This window comes from Sander lucioperca, chromosome 3, assembly GCF_008315115.2.
Source record: "Sander lucioperca isolate FBNREF2018 chromosome 3, SLUC_FBN_1.2, whole genome shotgun sequence".
In the NCBI taxonomy this organism is placed as follows: Eukaryota; Metazoa; Chordata; class Actinopteri; order Perciformes; family Percidae; genus Sander; species Sander lucioperca.
This window is the reverse complement of record NC_050175.1, coordinates 7,857,682-7,876,148: the sequence shown is the minus strand read 5'-3', so window position 1 is coordinate 7,876,148 and position 18,467 is coordinate 7,857,682. Positions and strand designations below refer to the sequence as shown.

The following is an 18,467-nucleotide window of genomic DNA, read 5'->3' as shown; positions in this document are numbered from 1 at the left end:
GTTTAATAAATGTCAAATAAAAACAAACTGACAGTGATAGAGATAGTAAGAGCAGGAGGACAAGTTTTCCTAGTTGAGAAATGACTCAATCCTCAACCCACTCTTATGACTGTACTGGATTCATGTCTATTTGTTGCCACTGTGGGTGCTGAAATTGGTCTCTCCGCCTCTCCTATGATGGATTTTTCGCCGTGTATGATTGTTGGTGCAAAATGGCAGCTCTAGGAAAATTGTTTTGGAAGAATGAACTACTCCTGATTATTAGACTAAAGGAAAGAGTCTCAACATTGTGTCTCCCAAGTCGGTCGTGAAAGCACCAAAAACATAAAGCGGCCTCCATGTCTCCAGAGAGCCTCGTCTCATCTCACTCTGCCCTCAGAGCTGATTGGGTTCACACTGAGGACCGACAAAGGGTTGGACCCGCACTCACAGCGATGCAGCGTCCTCACCAGCAGTTCTGCCTCTCAGGCCTTCCTCTAGTTCAGTCAGTCCCTGGAGTGAAGCCCAGCAGACACAGTCCAGAAATGAGGACGATCAAACTGAGCTATGAGACCAATAACAATCTTTCCCTGTTTTAAAGGGATAACCACGCACTATTAGAGAATCTATCCATTTTTTTTTTTCAATCTGAAGGCCAATAGTGTAAAAAAATGTTTTTGTTTTATCTCATATTTAAATCTTTTAATCATTTTATATGCTCCTATTTTAGCATCTGTGCTATAAGTAAAATTGTATCTTTACTATGTAGTTTACAATGAAACTGAGATGCTTGGTGTCTAGATGTAGTACACAACTGTTCTTCTCATGAACACAGAGATGAACACAGATACCTGCAACTCTGATGTAGAAATCATATTTAATTGATTGATTGAATTAATGATTTAACATGTGCAATTTTTTAGCAGCAAGTGGACCACTGAAAGCCTCTGATTGTCACACTGTTGTCTTAAGGGAAAATGCTATCTCTATATGAAATTGGTTTGTGTTTGTCACTATCAATCCATGCTGATATGGACAACATTTTTTTTTTATTTTTGCCTGATAAAATTAGGTGACCAACATAATGTTCAGCACTGTAGCTAAGGTAAGGTGATTCCGTTGCCTAAACATTTAGAAAACACTCACATAAATGTGCTACACACACACACACACACACACACACACACACACACACACACACACAGCAAACATTTAGAAAATAAATGTCACATAACACAAACACACACACACACACACAAACACACAAACAAACACACAGAGCAAACATTTAGAAAATAAATGTCACATAACACAAACAGTCAGCAGCAGTGATGCGAATATTGCAGTTATGTACTGCAATCCATCACTGCTGCTGGTCAGGAAGGTCACGGGTTAACCCAGCCGAGGGTGAAGACGGTTGCTTCATCGGCACAACAGGGATGAAAAGAGGGAGAGAAAAAAGGACAGAGATGAGAGATAGAAAGTCAGGGAAAGTAGGTCAGTGAGAAAACGTGATTAGCCACCAAACAAATGACACCAGCAGTGGACACGTGCCGTGTCCGGTAGCGCGGGGCTATTCAAATTTGGATTCAAATTTGTATCCTAAACAACGGAGTGCTGGAAGCCTCAGTGGCTCCAAGTCACGCTTACTGTAAAGACAGGTTGCCAAGGATGCACATGCTGGCCCTCTAATACACACAAACACACACAGACACCTCCTTCCCTTCACTGCCTTACATGGCGTTAGAACGATGCCTCTCGCCGCTGCAGCCGTTTGTGTGGGGTTGCTAAGTGCAGCCAATATTTCACACAAACACAGCACAACAGCCCCCCTGATATCCTGCTACGCTGCCATCCTGGATAGCAGAGACACAGCCTGCTCCGTCTCCTTCCAGGAAATTACTGAATTTGGCGTTGTATTTCTGTTATGTCAAACTGAGCCAGAGAAAGTACTGAAATTATGTGTATTGATTTACAAAAGATTATCATTTAAAGAGCCACCACGGCTGAGAAAAGAGAAAGGCACAGAAATACATAAACGCACATTGACACAATCTGAAGAGACTGACGACGTCTTTCCGTGTTTATACGGAAAACACTCAATTTTCCTTCATAATTTCATCCTTGTCAGACAGTAAAATCTCATATAACAGCATTTAGATCATAATGGGATGGAAACCAAAGCCATCACAATGATTTTTAGGGTTATTAATTTGAAGAATCAAATCACTAATTAGTCAAATGAAATACTATTGTAAAGGATACCTGCCGAAATCTTTACAGAACATCTTTACAACAAGAGAGGCAGATATCTATTATTTTATCCAGCAATGTTCAAAATGAACTAAATCACATATTGTACCTTCTACAACATCTTGTTGAGTAGGCAGTGAGCCAACACCACCTACATTCATTAGATAGTGGCTGTATTGAGTCATAAGTACTTAGGTGGATAGAGATCTAATATGAAGGGCCAAAATGACTATAAGTAGGACAGTGGAACACCACTCAGCAGGTGTGGGTAGAGGTTTACAGTTTTACATCCTGACCTGAGTGTCTTCTCCATCCTCTGACCCTGGTGTGATGCTTTTTGGGGGTCCTGCGCCCACCTGCTGGCCCAGTGAGGAGATCTGGGTCTTGACGGGCGCCGAAGGCAGTGCTAGAGCTGATGGCCTTCTGTGGGTCTGGGGGATGGGAATGGCGCTGTGCACCGGTTTGGGTTTGGGGAGTCCTGATTTCATCTTTGAGGCCACCAGGATGGCTGGCATCTTCTCCTGACCGCCTGTTGACTGCACCCTCCCCTCCCTCTCACACTGAGATGGAAACTCTGCCACTAGTCAGCAAGACTCCTCTTTAACTCACATATGGTCCAGCTGTAAAGGTGTTACCGGATTGAAGAAACACATGTGCAGTTTGCACCTGATCTGCAACTTGGTAATATGTGTAATGTGTAATTTGTCTGTGTTCGGGTCTTGGCTGCTCCTGCTGGATCTCAGCAGGGGGGTGAGCTGAGCTCCCCAACATGCAGTGGGGGGCTTAAAGCCCACTGATTCCACCTGTTTCCTTCAGCTCTTTATATCTTGTAGAAAAGACCAAATCCTCTTCACAGTGTTCTTTAAAAAAAAAAAATGTTTCCAGATGGAAATTGGGGAAAATCCACTGTGCAAAGTCCAGGAAAGAAACAACAAAAATCCCACTTTACACTCAGAGGATTCCCCAGTTTCCTGGTGGCAGAGCAAGTGTTCCCTTCCCTTTTTTTTCCAGCACCGAGTGAGCGATTGGCAAAAAGATCCTACAGGAGGCAGGGCAGTTCCTCTCCCACAAAGCCCTGTTAACTACACCATCGCTTCAGGATGACAGGAGGAAAGACCGAGCTCCGTTGAGGACAGACCGAGAGATGGAGAAAAAAAAAGAAAAGGCAGTGGTGATATAGCGACCGCTCGCTTCAACGACTGCTCAGCCTGTGACTACACAGCCTGAAACACACTGCACTCTGCTGCCTCTCTCTCTCTCCCTCTAAGTCGTGGTTAACAGCAGGTGTGGCTTAGATCAGCACTGACATATGTGGAGAAAAGCTCAACACATCTACTCAGTATGCTCCTCCAGCCTGCCTCTCTATTTCTCTTACTTTCTTTTCATACAAAAATGCCCATCTTGGGGAGCTATTTAATCTCATCTTGAGTTAAGGGTTTGCCAGTTTAGCGGGATCATTTTGTTTGCTTGTGAAGGAGTTGAATCCCACGAGCTATAAGTGACAATTCCTCCAGTATTTATGTGGGTCACATTAAACTATGTATTTTCCATAGTAATGAACAAATCATATCAGGCCACTTTTTTTAAAACTGTTTTTTGTTTGATGAAATATAGGATTTAAGGAGTGATTTTTTTAATCAGTTGAAGTGTTTTGTCATGTGGATTTTTAGCCATGCTAGCGGCATGGCTCTAGGGATCAACAACATCAACAACTATTAGGATGGTCAGCATGATATTTTGTACAGACATTCATGTTCCCTAGAAGATTAAACCTACTGACTCTGATAATCCCCCTGGCTTTTCATCTAGCCACCAGCAGGTCAAGGTTTTCACTTATTCAGTGAAATACAGTATTTCTGATAACGTAAGTTATTTGATGCTATAAAAATGGAGTGAAACGTCATGATTGACAGCTGCGATTGACTCGTGATTGGTGGGGCGGGTGTATGGGCGGGACTTCAATACCGTGGCTCCACCGCCCGATCACTACTGCGTGGACTCTGACTCCAAAACTACAAGATAGCGGCACCCGTATCCGGGATATTTTGGCTTCACTTTTGTACAGTGGGAGGAAGTGGAGACACCTCCTCCATCTTTTTTTACTGTCTGTGGTGGCACCAGATGAAAACTCAGGGAATCGATGTCATTGAGTCATTGTGATACATCCTCTGTGGAGCATGAATGTCTGTACAACATTTTGTGGCAAATGAAAAGAAAGCATCTTAAACACAATATCTGATATCACAAAATGCTGGTAATTTCTGTTCAGTTCAATGTCAAAAGCTCATCTCAGTTTATACTGCCGCTAACCGGAGGAGGAGATGGAATTAGAGAAAGTACAGATGGACGGGGACACACACACACACACACACACACACACACACACTTTATAAGAGCAATGATTTAATTCAGGAGAGGACGTGTTTTGTATGTTAATCTTAATCTTGTTACATTAATCCTAAATTATGTAAATACTAATATCTGATTATGATTTAGTGCCATTTTGGTGTGTGTGGAGATGTGATGCTGACTGCTAAGGGTCCAAACATTTGATTAGAGATTTACAGCTCCAGTTTTTTTAATCAATGCCCAAGTTAGGCAGCGTTTTACACACTGTTTATGGATTTTGGATGTGCAATATGCCAGTCAAGGAATGCCTGTATCATTTAAGGTGGATTAAACGTTTTATTCAGACCACATTTTTAGCCTGACATAATTCTTTATGAGGTAAATTCACTGTATGCTGTAGATTACACTGTCATTCTGAAACTGAAATACAATTCATTTCATTTCCATTCTAAATATTTACCTTATGATGATCACTATCTGTAGGCCACATATACTGCACCTTGTCATAAACTACTGACAATGTTGTAACTGGTGATGAGTGAAAAGCCAGACTGCCTCCCTGATTGGAAACCTATATCCTGACACCAAAACATGCACCAACTGGCTGACTGAAACATATAGGAAAATACATTAATTCCACTCCGCTAGCCTCAGATGTCAATCTGTCTTTTTTAGAAAAACAAGAAAAACATACAGAGCCCAGCATAACATAACAAGGGAAACTTCCATTATTTTCCTACTATCCTCTGTGTGATGGTAAACATGTCCCAGACCCTCGCAGATCACAACACAGCACTTCACAGAGCAGGAAAAAAAAAACAGTCATATGTGATTTATGTAGAAACCTTTGAAGATACCTGATGACAGTCCAGTGCAGTCTAATAATAGAGCCCGTTTGGCTGTAAATGGGCGGTATTGACAGTAATAACTAGGACACCCACTGCCTGCTCTGCTGTGTGTTTATACTGTATTTCTTCTTAGAATAATAAACATTTGTGTGGGGTGGAGGGTGGGTGTTTGCTGTGAGCTCTGTAGCTATTGGAAAGAGATTTGTGTCAACAGAGATTATATATGAACTGCATAGATGCTGAAGTACTGAATTATCAACATTGGGGAGTATAGCAGGACTACTAATTTAACTGTGGTCAGCTTTGACATGGTTTTTGGTCTTTCCAGGTTAAGACCGGAAAACAGCACTGCGTTAAAGCAAAAGCAAGGGGGTGCGGATTAGTGGGGGCGTGTTGCTTCAGGTGTTGGTGAGACGATGAAATATAATCCAGGAGGTCCAGTCTGAGTAAGAGATAAATGAGTGTGAAGGCTCAACAGACACCAAAACACCGCACAGACTTTTACAATATATTAGACAGGATATTAAACTCTGGAAAATGACTGTGTTACCGGGGCATTCACTCTACCCTCCGGGTCGGTGATCGCCATGTAAACAGTAGAAATAGGCCGCTCACATTACAAATGAATCTACAATGTGCATTTGCATGTATTTGATTGGCTAATACAGTGTTTGATAGATAACATCACATTGTGTTGCAGCAAAAGTAGGGTCAAGTTCAACTTTATTGCCGGACGACCGTGTATTTTCCTCAGCGTTACCACCACAGTGCCCACTCGATGGTCTCACTGAAATGAAAGAGAAGGCTGCATTTCCTCGCCTGTACTAGTGCCTGTCTGAACACAGCCTTAGGGTGCGCCAAGGAGGTGATGTTTCCATTTGTTTATTTGATTTTCTTTTTTTTTTTTTTTATTGGTGGAAGGTCCAAAAAAGTCATCAATAGTTTGGTGTGGAGCTGACTCCAATAGTGCCACTTTACAAAACATTTAAAGTGCTCATATTATGCTTTTTGGCGTTTTCCCTTTCCTTTATTGTGTTATGTATCTTTTTTGTGCACGTTGTAGGTTTACAAAGTGAAAAAGCACAAAGTCCACCCCAAAGGGCCTTACCATCTCCAACAGAAAACACTGTTCACAAACTGCTCCAAACAGCTCTATTGTAGTCCAGCCTTTACTTCAGTGATGAACGTGGTCACTTTGTAACACATGTTATAATGGTCGCCTAGCTGCTAACATGGCACTCCCTCATGCTCTGCTTCTGACTGGCTAGTAGTCCTTAACTAGGTACTGCACATGTGCGACTCCCAACAAAGTTGGTACAGAAGTGAGATGTCTCACTCTGTAGCTAAAACAGAGAGCTCAACACACAGGGTGAAAAGAGGAGCTGCAGCAATGTGCAGTACAACAAAAATATGGTGTTTATTGAAAATTAAACCATGTAAACCTATTCTGGTACAACCTGTAAATACAATTATGAACCTGAAAATGAGCATAATATGAGCACTTTAAAGTTTTGGCTCATGAAGTACAGAAGCAACTTTTTTGACTCTCTGGTTCAAGCTGAATGTATAGGCCATACTTTTACCTCTCTTTCTACAAATGTAAATATCATATAGTTTTTCTCTAATTGCAGGCATGGTCTATACGATTGTTTGTCAAATTATAGGCCTATTTGATACTAGCCTCATGAATGCATAGTGAAATTCCAACCAAATTAAGATGACATGCACATATCCAAGCGATTCTGCTCATTTTAGGAGGTAGCACTGCACCTACAGGTGGCGCTAAAGCCAAATGATACAATACTCATAAATCAGTGATTATGAGTATGGCTCACTTGATATCCAGCCAAATGTGTCCTTACATTTCCAGCAAAGATTTAGGTATTTTCCAGAAATCATGGCCACCATCATGCTGATTGGCCGATGTAAAAACACAAATGTGATCCTGAATATTTCCTAACATTTTATAATATGAAGATGACAAATGTAGAGCATTGTGCATCCTTGGCAGTGGGGTACACTCTCTGAGTGGATTCTAGTATGAAATGTTATGGATCAAAAGAAAACTAGTGAGTTCAGAAACAGACTGGAACTTGCAAAATCATTTTATCAGAGTTCTCAAGTTAAATCTTGATTGTTTGTTTTTCTGCTTTGCCACAGATTTTTACCTCGGAGTGTTTTATCTAAACTGAGAAAACTTAAACTTAATTTGAGAAAGTATATGTTTAATAAGTACAAAATCGACAATAACTGATTTATTATTTATTTAAGTTATATATTTTTTTAAATGTACTGTTTAATATGGGCATTTAAATGCATGTATTCAAACACAGTCTGCTGACAGTGATCCATTTCCATAGTCTTCATCCAGCCAATTCTACCCCTATATTTAAATATTTATGCACCGCAAATGAAATTAAACTGTGCGCACACACACACCTGATTGTTTTCATTAGCAGAGTTAGCAGAGCAGAACAAGTGGGCTCTCACTGACAAGAGCTGCGCTAACTGGAGCAACGACCTGACATTTTCACTGTGACAGCACCGGATCTACAACTTGACCTACACACACTGGTCTATTTGCTCACACACACACACACACACACACACACACACACTTATTTACAATAATGAACAGTGGCAGTGCTGTAAGGCCGGACGCAAGGGGGAGAGGAGCCAAGTCCATGAAGCCCAGCAAGGCTCTGGTATGGCTCAAGTGAGAATGGGTGACAACACACAGCGCAGTGTCAGGACAAACACACACACACTAAAGAACAACCTACCTACTACATATTCAACACAAATCAGCTCAGCAGAATGAGCTGGAGGAGGAAAAAACAAGTCCTGTTTGCTTGTGAAACAGCCAACTGACAGGAGAGAGAAACGAGGGGGGTGTGTGTGTGTGTGTGTGTGTGTGTGTGTGTCAGTGTGAATCCTGCTGAGTGTGTTTGTGCCCTTGCCCAGCTCCAGCTGTGGCACATGTGTCTGTGTGTGTATGTGTGCGATCTAAATGGGTCTCTGGGGCAGTGGGGGGGAACGTCCTGTCACTTTCCTGTCATCCACACAGGTCATCACTGTGAGCTGAGTTCACTCTGTTCAGAGGGAGCACACATCAAACACACACACACACACACACACACACACACACACACACACACACACAAATAGGAAATTAATGTAGTCTCAAGTTCAGTCTATACATCTTTTGTTACAGTTTTAATTCCATTTATTACAACTTAGGTCTTATTTTCATAGTGTGGGCCATCATTCCTATCAGTTATGATTAGGGCTGGGCAATATATTGATATTATATTGATATCGTGATATGAGACTAGATATTGTCTTCGATTTTGAAAATCGTAATATCGTAAATGGCTTAAGTGTTGTCTTTTCCTGGTTTTAAAGGCTGCATTACAGTAAAGTGATGTACTTTTCTGAACTTACCAGACTGTTCCTAGCTCTTCTATTATCTTTACCTTTACCCACTTAGTCATTATATCCACATTACTGAAGATTATTTATCTTAAATCTCATTGTGAAGATATTTTGTTAAAGCACCAATTGTCAACCCTAGAATATCGCCATTGAGGTATTAGGACAAGAGTATCGCGATATCCGATTTTCTCCATATCGCCCAGCCCTAGTTATGATAATTATCAAAAGGGTTGCTGAGATCTGGGACCATGTCGTCATCAAAACACAAGCAGTCACACATCAGTCAGGTTATCTAAACCACTTTATTTAAAAGGTAAAACAGAAAGTGAGCGAATCCGAAATGTCAGAGATAATCCCTCATTGCACAGGAAAACTGTGTGTGAGCACAACTACGGTAATTACAGCAGAAGCTGAAGCAGAAGGTTGGTATTTAAACTGTGATGGATGTTTACAACAGACGGTTTGGGTAATAGTTTGACAGCTCGTCTGTTTCCAACCTGTCAGAATATCTGATGGTCCATGTCGCTGACACCTTTTTAGCGATATCGTCCTGTTTCCAGTTCTCACAATTGACTTTTACAAAGGCCAATGGTGAACGCAATGTTATTAGTACTGATAGGAATGATAGCAAAAACTACAAAAATAAAACCTGAGTTGTTATAAACCAGAAATATCCTTTAAAAGGGGACATATCATTAAAAAAAACTTTTTTAGGGTATCTGGAGTGCCTACCCACAAACTCAGAAAAAAATCAGAAAACATGGAAAACATTCATCCAGCCATTCAGATTTGGCTCCCCTTCTTATGTCACATGCAGGGTTATTAGAATAAACTGCCCACAACCTGAGTATCCCTACCCATGGCTTGACAAATACCTTTGGTGAAGGTGCACTGTATCTTTCTCGCAAGCCAATCAGAGCAGACTGGGCCTTTCGGAGCATTTCAGACAGAGGGTGAATAGAGGTATGTTCAGACAGAGTGTGAGAAAAATAATGTTTTTTAACATTAAAGCAAAACATGTTCTAGTAGAAACCACAAATACAAGTATGAAACTGAAAATGAGTATATGTCTCCTTTAAAACAAGAACCAGTTCTGCCAACAAACTGATGGTATAATTGTACTCCGTCCAGTTTCTCTTATTTTTCAAAAGCCATTGTCAATATGTTTACACTTTTGAACATTTCATTCATTCTAACCCTAACCCTACATGTCATCATTAGATAGCAACTAAACCCAATCCTAAACTTAACCCTAAAACCAAGACCTATCCCTGAAATGGTCCTATAAAGAGCTGACACAAATGTCTTCTCTTTCCAACAGCGTCCTCCCTTCTCAAGGTCAACAACTCAAATTGGTCCTCAAGTACGATAACAGACACACACACACACACACACACACACACACAGCTCTCTACTTCACCACAAGAAACAACACAACCTGTGTAGCGTGAATAAAAGCAAAGACACAAGAGTAAAATCATAAAAATTAAACACACACACACACACACACACACACACAAACACACACACACACACACACACACACACGTACAGTACATGCACACACACACAAAAGCCAGACATAGGAGACAGCTGCACCCAAACAACAGTCTCTCTGCAGTAAACTGGGGTGACAGAAAAGGAAACCAGGGAGAAGTCAGCACAGCCACAGCTCCGAGGTGTGTGTGTGTGTGTGTGTGTGTGTGTGTGTGTGTGTGTGTGTGTGTGCGTGCGCGGGCGGGTGTAAAATCTTCCCATGTGATCTCGAGCCCTATTTTACAGATCAGAAGATGGTCATTTTTGTCCCAAGTAAAAAAATAATAAGTGAAGCAGAAAGACAATAAACCGTCTCCTCGCTCACTTCTTAATGAAGTCTGCATAATTAATCAGCACTAATCAGGCTTTAATAGCTCATTTAATACTTTACTTAGTACTTTAATTAGCTGAAGGTGGAATGTAATGTGAACACATTATGCTGGTCATGTTTTTTCCCCTGGTAATTATTAAACAACAGTTACTGTTGCTTCTCATCTATTTGATGTTAACGTTTTTAAACATTAAGCACTGCTTAAGCCCCTCTTACTCGACAAAGAAGACAGTGGTGAATATTTCATGAATGAATGAGGGTGAAGGAGAGGACACCAAATGTCTGACAGCATTAATTAGAGCCTCAAAGCTCAGCTGATATTGGAAAATGCTCCAAAATAAACACCCTATTTAATGTTCAGTGAGTCAATATTAGCTGGTCTGACCTCCTTTATGCTTTCTAGTGCTCAGAAAAAAAAAGTCCTGCTGAGAAGCCAATGCTTGGCCTGAATATCCAAAACACCAGCAAGTGACATTCAACTATATCAGACTCTATTCCTCAGTGGAGAAAGAAAATAATCAATATGGGTGAGATTAAAACATTGCATCACGTAACAGGGCTGCAATAAACCAGCCGGTGTTATGTGAGCCCCGAGGCTTAAATACCAATTACCCACTAACTGCTGTGACGCTCACTGCTTTTTTCCCAGTGACGAAATAGGACAGAAAAGTGAGACAGACGAGGGCAGAGATGGGTTTGAGGAAACCGAGTGAAAGAAAAGAAGAAGTGAAAGGGAACAGAAATAGAGATGTAGATCAGAACAGCTTAACGAGGGGTCACAAAAGACTGGAAGGGAAGGAAAGAAAAGGAGAATACAGGACAGAGAAGTGGCTGATAGATGGTAAGTCATTCTAGCCTGCACTTGTCCTGGTTTGATGAATGCATTTTATTTTGGCTGCAAAAATCACTACAAGACTCAACGACGGTAAAAAAACAACATAAAAACTGGATTCGTAGATTTCCTTTGAAAGGATGACATATTGGATTAATAATTAAATGAGCATCTGTCACTCTGCAAAATGCTTTTGTCCAAAGCGACTTACAACAAGCATTATCAACCTCAGTGGGCACAAACCCAGACACCACCAACATGTCAATGCTGCTTTCCATCAAAGTTAGGATATCTGTCATTTTGGTAAATGTATTTGTCCCTTCTGTCCACACAAACTTTGGGATGTTGTCACAGAAAAGAGACATGCAAAAACGACCAGATTGTTTCCGTCATCTTCTACCTCATTAGAGCATTTTTGTGGCCATATTTTAGCTCTCTTTAACATTTCTGGGGCAATGGTATTTTCATGCCGAAATTTAAACTGTGCATAGAAGCATGTTGATGTAAATGTACTTTTAGTCAGAAAACTGCAACATGGAACAAAGACAAACTTATTTGCAGTCACCCGTTATTGTTATTCAGGGTTTTTCCTGCATAGAGAAATACTATTTTGCTGTGACATATTTCTTCCTGAGTTGTGTATCCACATGAGAATACGCAGCTAATTATTGAGTCCATACATCCACACCGAGCCATATCCAACAAAGCTATCTAGAGCACATTTACACAACTAATGGCTCATTAGTGCGGCGGTTTGGATGCAGGAATGAAGAGTTTGAAGCGGTAAAAAAAAGACAATACAGCAGACGACCATTTTTCCCAATCTCAGGCTACTAAAGCTATTACACAAGCTTTAAGCCCGATCATACAGTACATACAGTGCAGTTTCCCCTCAACAAACACACGGGGAAAACTGAAGGAAACTGCGGTGCTGGTAGCCCCAAAGCATGAGCTAAAGAGAGCCGAGATCATGAATTAGTGGGTTGCAAAGATAAAACATGTGAATGGGATTCACCAAACAAAGTGCTGGATATTTTGTGCGGGTTTATCGAGGTGATTGTTTGCACTGATGCATTATTCATCAGAGGATACAAAACAGTCTATTTACATGTGGCATCATTCCTCAACACTGCAGAAATAAGAATGCTCTCACATGTTTCTGCATGCCTTTATTACTAGAAGTGTGAAATTGCAATTTGTGTGTGCATGCTCTGACCTTTCTGTTATTTAAAGCTAGTTTTAGCAATGTGTTAGTTCTAGAATAAATCTTCCGTCATTTATGAAACTGGACAACTGTAGTTTTGTTTTTATTTTAAATTAGGTATATTTGTTTCAGGTAAAGCCAATTTTTAAAACTCAATAATAGCATCAGATAAAGTTGATGCAGATGTAAAGCTCAGGACAGTGAACCGCTCCAACACATTCTGGGCTAAGCTGTTTTAAAGGGCAGTAAAATTTAAAGTGATACTCCACCCAAAATCTTTCTAATATCAAACACTCGTCCCCTAAGGCTTAAAATGTTGCCTGTAAAAAGTTGATAGTTTTATTCGTATGGAACAGCAGCTTGGATTAATTTCAGTTACAATGGATTCTAATGGTGAGTTTTTCACGGTGAAAAAAGGGTATCAAATTGTCCATACAAATTTCTCAAACGAGTCCTGCAGCTTAATCCAATTCTCCACTCTCCATTAATATACTCAGTATGTTGCAATTATAATTATGCCAAATAGGGCTAAACACACAGCTGATAGCTAGCCATTAGCAAATGTGAATACGAGCAACAACTGCTGTGAAGCAAACTCTAAAAATGATTGATCAACCTGTGTGAGGGAGGATGTCAAATACAGTAGACCAAAAACTTGTAGTGTTACAACATTTAAAAAATAGCCAATTTCAGATAGAAAAAGTCTAGCTGCCGTGTTAATTATGACTCTTATCTGCCAGGAGCAAAGGTGAAACTTACGTGATGTAACAGTGAAGAGGTCGGGGTGGATGCAGTAGATGTTGAAGTCTGTGACTTCACTTTCTTTTGTGTTTTCTACCATAAGTCAATGTTTATGTTCAAACCACGACCATGATCGTGATTTTGATCGATCGATCTCTCTCTCTCTCTCTCTCTCTCTCTCTCTCTAGTTCTGTTGTGGGCCTAAACAACGGGCAATTTTAGACCCTTTTTCATTTCATCTCAGCACCCCCAAAAATTAGGATAATAAAAAACTTTCAGTTTAACAGGTTAACAGAAACGTAGTGTTGGCCAATCAGAAGAGGTTGTGCCAGACTCCTGTCTTTGGCGGAGTCTCTATCTGATCTGTCAGAGGGAGAGCAGGAGACGGTAGTGAAGTTTAATGTTGGTAGTCCCCAGAGAAGAAGTTGGTCATTTCATGGCGAAAAAAAAAATTCAACTGAAACGTATGCAACTAAAATTACTGAATGTAAGAACATTGTGTCAAATTGGTCGTTTATCACTGTGACTTATAAACTGTCAGGTTTAGTTCCATCATAGTGTAAAAAAACGTTAGCTGACGTTTTTTAGTAGCTAGCTCAGAGATTATCGGCTAATGAAATTACTGATTTAGTAGGGGGAATGTCACATTCTCATTAGGGATGAGCCCCCCTAAAGGTCTGATCCTAGAATCGCCCCTGGCCTAAACCTAACCAAACCTTAACCACAGCAGTGTCGGATTAGAAAATACTAATATCAATCATTTTGTAAGCCCATTACAACACACACATTTTGTTGTTTAGTTTGGAGGACTTGCTGAGTCTTTTTCATCCCATGGGTCAAGGCAAGTTCAAAATGGACAACCTATGAATGATATTAAATAAAGAGTCCTGTCTAAAATGTATATCACTCCAAACAACGTTGCTTACCATACATACTTGACATTAGTCAGCACTTATATAACATAGCAAATGTAGAACGCAACCATTGTTAGAGGTTGGCTGACATTATAGCACAATAGTGGAAAGTAAAGGTCAACGAGGGGAGAATGCTGATGCTGGATATGTGTTTTTGTTTTGTTTTTTTACAGTGGCTGGGATTTTTAACCAAGTTGTTAAACTTGCTTTAACTGTCAGCCGTTACGTGGCAATCAAAGAAGAGTGCTTTCCAATTAATAATTTTTAGGCCTTTACATTATCCGTATCCACAATATACAAAGTCTCATTTAAGTCTGTTTTCACTAAATCTGCACAAAAATGTTGTGTATTCGTCACTTCAAGCTAAACTCATCACTCCAACCCATGTGCACACACATGCTGCCGACACACACAGTTGCACATATAAGTGCGTCAATGTGTATGCACACACAGCACACGCACACATTTTAGGATTCATCTCACAGCACCCGCTCTCTGTGCTCAAACCTCCATCTGGCACACATATGTGAGCTTCTGTGGAGAGAGACCCAGTGTTTGACAGAAACTCACACTCAGCTGGATCTAAAACCAGAGCGTTGCTGAGGAAACAACATGGGACAGAAGAACACGCAAACAAACAAAAGGAACTTCTTACCTGCCGCAATAAGGTCACAGCATCACACAGTAAGGACCAATGGGAGCAGGAGAAGAGAAAAAGGGAAAAATACATGTTAGTAATGGGCAGATATTTCCATTTTATTAGATAATTCGCTACAAAATGTCTTTTGGATTTTAAATCTGTAATATCCATTAATTTTACTCTTACATTACATTTTTATGAAAAAATGCACTCACAATTTCAATACAGAGACAGATGAAAGACATTTTTAATCGGCCTTATGTTCCCATACCTCTGTTAAACCTCTAATGCTTTTAATGATGTAGGTACATGCAAGTCATAAAACAACTGAAACACATAAAAAGACCTGCAAAATAATTATGAGGAACGCCTGATGTTGCAGAATAGCACACTTAAAAGCTATTGTGGCACGGTTTACTTTGTACTATCATCCAGCAGGAAAGAAAAGTTGTGGCAAAGTTGAAATCAATAAGTCAAAATTGAATCAATCATTTTGACAGCAAGGAGGCAAACTTGCGAAAGTTTATCAGTAAAGAGGATGGTGTGTTTGGCCGTCTACCAGCTGAAATCATTGGGAGAGGCACCCTTAATGTTTACGGCCTGTTTCTGCCTGCGGGGTGCCAAGGCTGAAATGTGCTGCCAATTGCTGCCCACCCAGCTTAGCCCCACTTACTCACAGCTTCCATTTGATAGTTAATGGTGTTTGCACGGTGATGTAAAGCCAATAAAACCTAAAACAGGCCAATTCTAAATAAATGTGAAGTGCTCGCACACCTGTTTTAACAAAGAAAAACGTACAGATAGATAGCGAAGAATAACAGACACTTTGTAGGATAGACACAACTCTCCAGTAAGGCCCCTCAAAGGCAAACAGGAAATTAACACCACCACAAACAACAAATAAGAGTCTTACTGTAAGCACATTGGTTAGGGAGAGAGGAAATCAAGTCTAAAGTCTTATTTCCTGCCTCAAGGCTTTGATGGAAACTCGAGGGTTACAAACGGAATTTTATGAAATGTTGTAAAAAAACGTATAAGTTTGAAAGCAGGACTTTTAAATGTTCAAAGCCAAACAGCTTGGGGGAAGGAAACACATGGACTCCAAGCCACAAAATGGAACGTCAATTAAAGGCTCTAATTTGGCAGAGGTTGGCAGGGATGTTTCTAATAGACGGGCTGCCCCGCAAGCTGGTGAATGAAGCAAAGAGCAGCTGCCTGCACAGAGACTACAGAGCGCTGTTTAGTAAACCATGTATGGATGCAATGGAGAGAATGAAAATTTGGTTGTACGCACAAGTTGTTTTATGCATTTCTAAGGGTGCAGTTTGAAGAAGTCTCCGATGGAAATGGACAAATACAAACACTCACAGCAGCACTTGGCATTCAAGCATCAACATAACTATATAGCAGCAGCTAACTGGCCAAAATCTAGTGACTGAGACTGCAAGCGGAAACCCCCCCAGAATAAAACTTCCACGGCATCCTCGCTCACTGCTCATCATGAGCCAATTTGGCCGTGATGAATCTGACTCCACACAAAGGCAACGAGGCCCATGGCCTTCATAGTTTGAATGTGCCTCCCTGCTCTCACGCTGTGTGGGAGATAGTGGGCGAAGGTTAGTCTGTGTGGATGATTTCTTCATCCTTTTTTCTCCAGAGAAAGCTACATTTAGTGGAACAGATTCAACAAGAAACTCAGTAAAAGAAAGCTTATCCTTTAAGAATTTACATATTCTCTATGTCTCATGAAAACGTGACAATGTTGATTGGATGGTTGAATGGAAGAACTAAGAGGAAAACATATACGCTTGCGAGGTGCAGAATAAAGAAGCTTTCATTTTCAGAATGAATGAAAACCTTTTCTATCCTGAAGAAGGCCAAAACGTTGTTTCATAACACTAACGATAAAAAGATTTATCAGCGTTACGATGAAACTTTGGACGGCTTCAAGTTTCCCGTCTTTACTTGGATTTAAAGGGTAACACATTATTTAAAATGTACTTCTATATCCCTACCAGCATTTGACCTGGAAAGCTTTCAAATGGGGAGCTGTAGTTGGCCTAGCAGATGCAACCAGAAACATTTATTTTCTTTCAGTTTTTTTAACTTTAAATCCAAACATGCTAACAAGATAAAATTTGAATTATAGGCGTTATTTCCCACGCAATGACAAACTCATCATGGTCGAAAAATCACCGTTTTGTGACACTGAACTAAAGACATTTTTAACCAGTATACACGCACACATTTGGTTATTAGATAACTGGGTTTAAGCTGCCGGATAGCCACATTTTTTACTGTTCTTATCTTATTCTCAAACATTAAATGTGATGGAAACTGGAAGCTCCTTTACCTTGCTTTACTTTCCTTAATTTGCAAAACATCCAAACAAGATCATGAAAATGTAATTATCTAAACCTGAAAAATGATTGCATTTAAAATCAAACCCTGTACCATTCACATTCAAATCCTAATGTCCTTGACTACTCATTCAACCAAAAGTAATAACGGCTCGCTTGCTGTTGAGCTAGCCAGTGGTGCTTTTCTTGCAGCAGCCACGACTTTAAATGCACCTCTACGGTTTGTGACAGTGGCAATCTGGAGATCAGATTAAAAGGTGTGCTCTTTATCAGTAAGCAATCCTTTAAAGAGCTTAGTGAGTGGGAAAGGTCTGCCTGAGACAGCGACAGCGTGCTGGGTCAGGAAGGCACACGGTCCACGTCGCCCACTCTCCCCTCTGTGCTAATCCTGTTTTCTCCAGAGTATTAATGCCAACCTAGAGTCAAACATTCAGCCACAGATGCAGTAGCACAGGGCAAGGAGAGGGTAAAGAAAAACACAAAGGATGAGTGTGTTTACCCTTGTGATGACAACAAGGGACAAAGGATTGAGCAGGACTTGGCTGAAGAAATGTGCTGAAGGCCGTAGAGCGTCAGCATCTATTCTTTATATTCTGATGCACTAAAACGCACATCCATGAAATACTCAGTACTAAACATTGAATTCATATTTCAATGCAGAAGGTTAAAATATGCATTCAAGGTTTCGCAGGGTTTAATGCCTTGAGGCGTGATATAAAACCCCATTCAATTGGACTCTTTTTATTTTTTATTTAGTCTTCAGCACAGTCAAGGCAATACAATATGGATGGACGGAAAATTAAGATGTATATACATTTTACACAAGTTATTTTTCTACCAGCTGCTGCAGGAATGATCCTCTGTCATCTGATGTTTAAAGTATTAATATGTAAAACATACATAATCACAGAGACTCTTTCACTAAACCAGATATTTTGATCATATGCGTTTGTAATTTTCTTCCAATCCAAACCCTTGAAGTGGTAGCTGAGAGAGACATTTAAAAAAAGAGAAAGGCCAAAATCAATGCAGCGGAGGATGAGAT

At 40.4% G+C, this 18,467-nt stretch overlaps 1 protein-coding gene across 12 annotated transcripts in view; it reads right to left on the bottom strand.

Moving 5' to 3' along the window:
• nav2a (neuron navigator 2a) overlaps positions 1-18,467 on the bottom strand; it is a 250,490-nt gene that overhangs the window by 124,555 nt on the left and 107,468 nt on the right. For 6 of the 12 annotated variants that reach the window (XM_035999234.1, XM_035999236.1, XM_035999237.1 and 3 more), the window contains exon 1: positions 2,529-3,429. The exons of 2 other annotated variants lie outside the window; for them this stretch is intronic. In XM_035999234.1, coding sequence (XP_035855127.1) covers positions 2,529-2,747 — 219 coding nt within the window. In that variant the 5' untranslated portion in view covers positions 2,748-3,429. Of the gene's footprint in view, positions 1-2,528; positions 3,430-18,467 lie in introns of those variants that run through there. 4 more of the 12 variants (XM_031323760.2, XM_035999251.1, XM_035999250.1 and 1 more) reach the window with 2 other exon arrangements.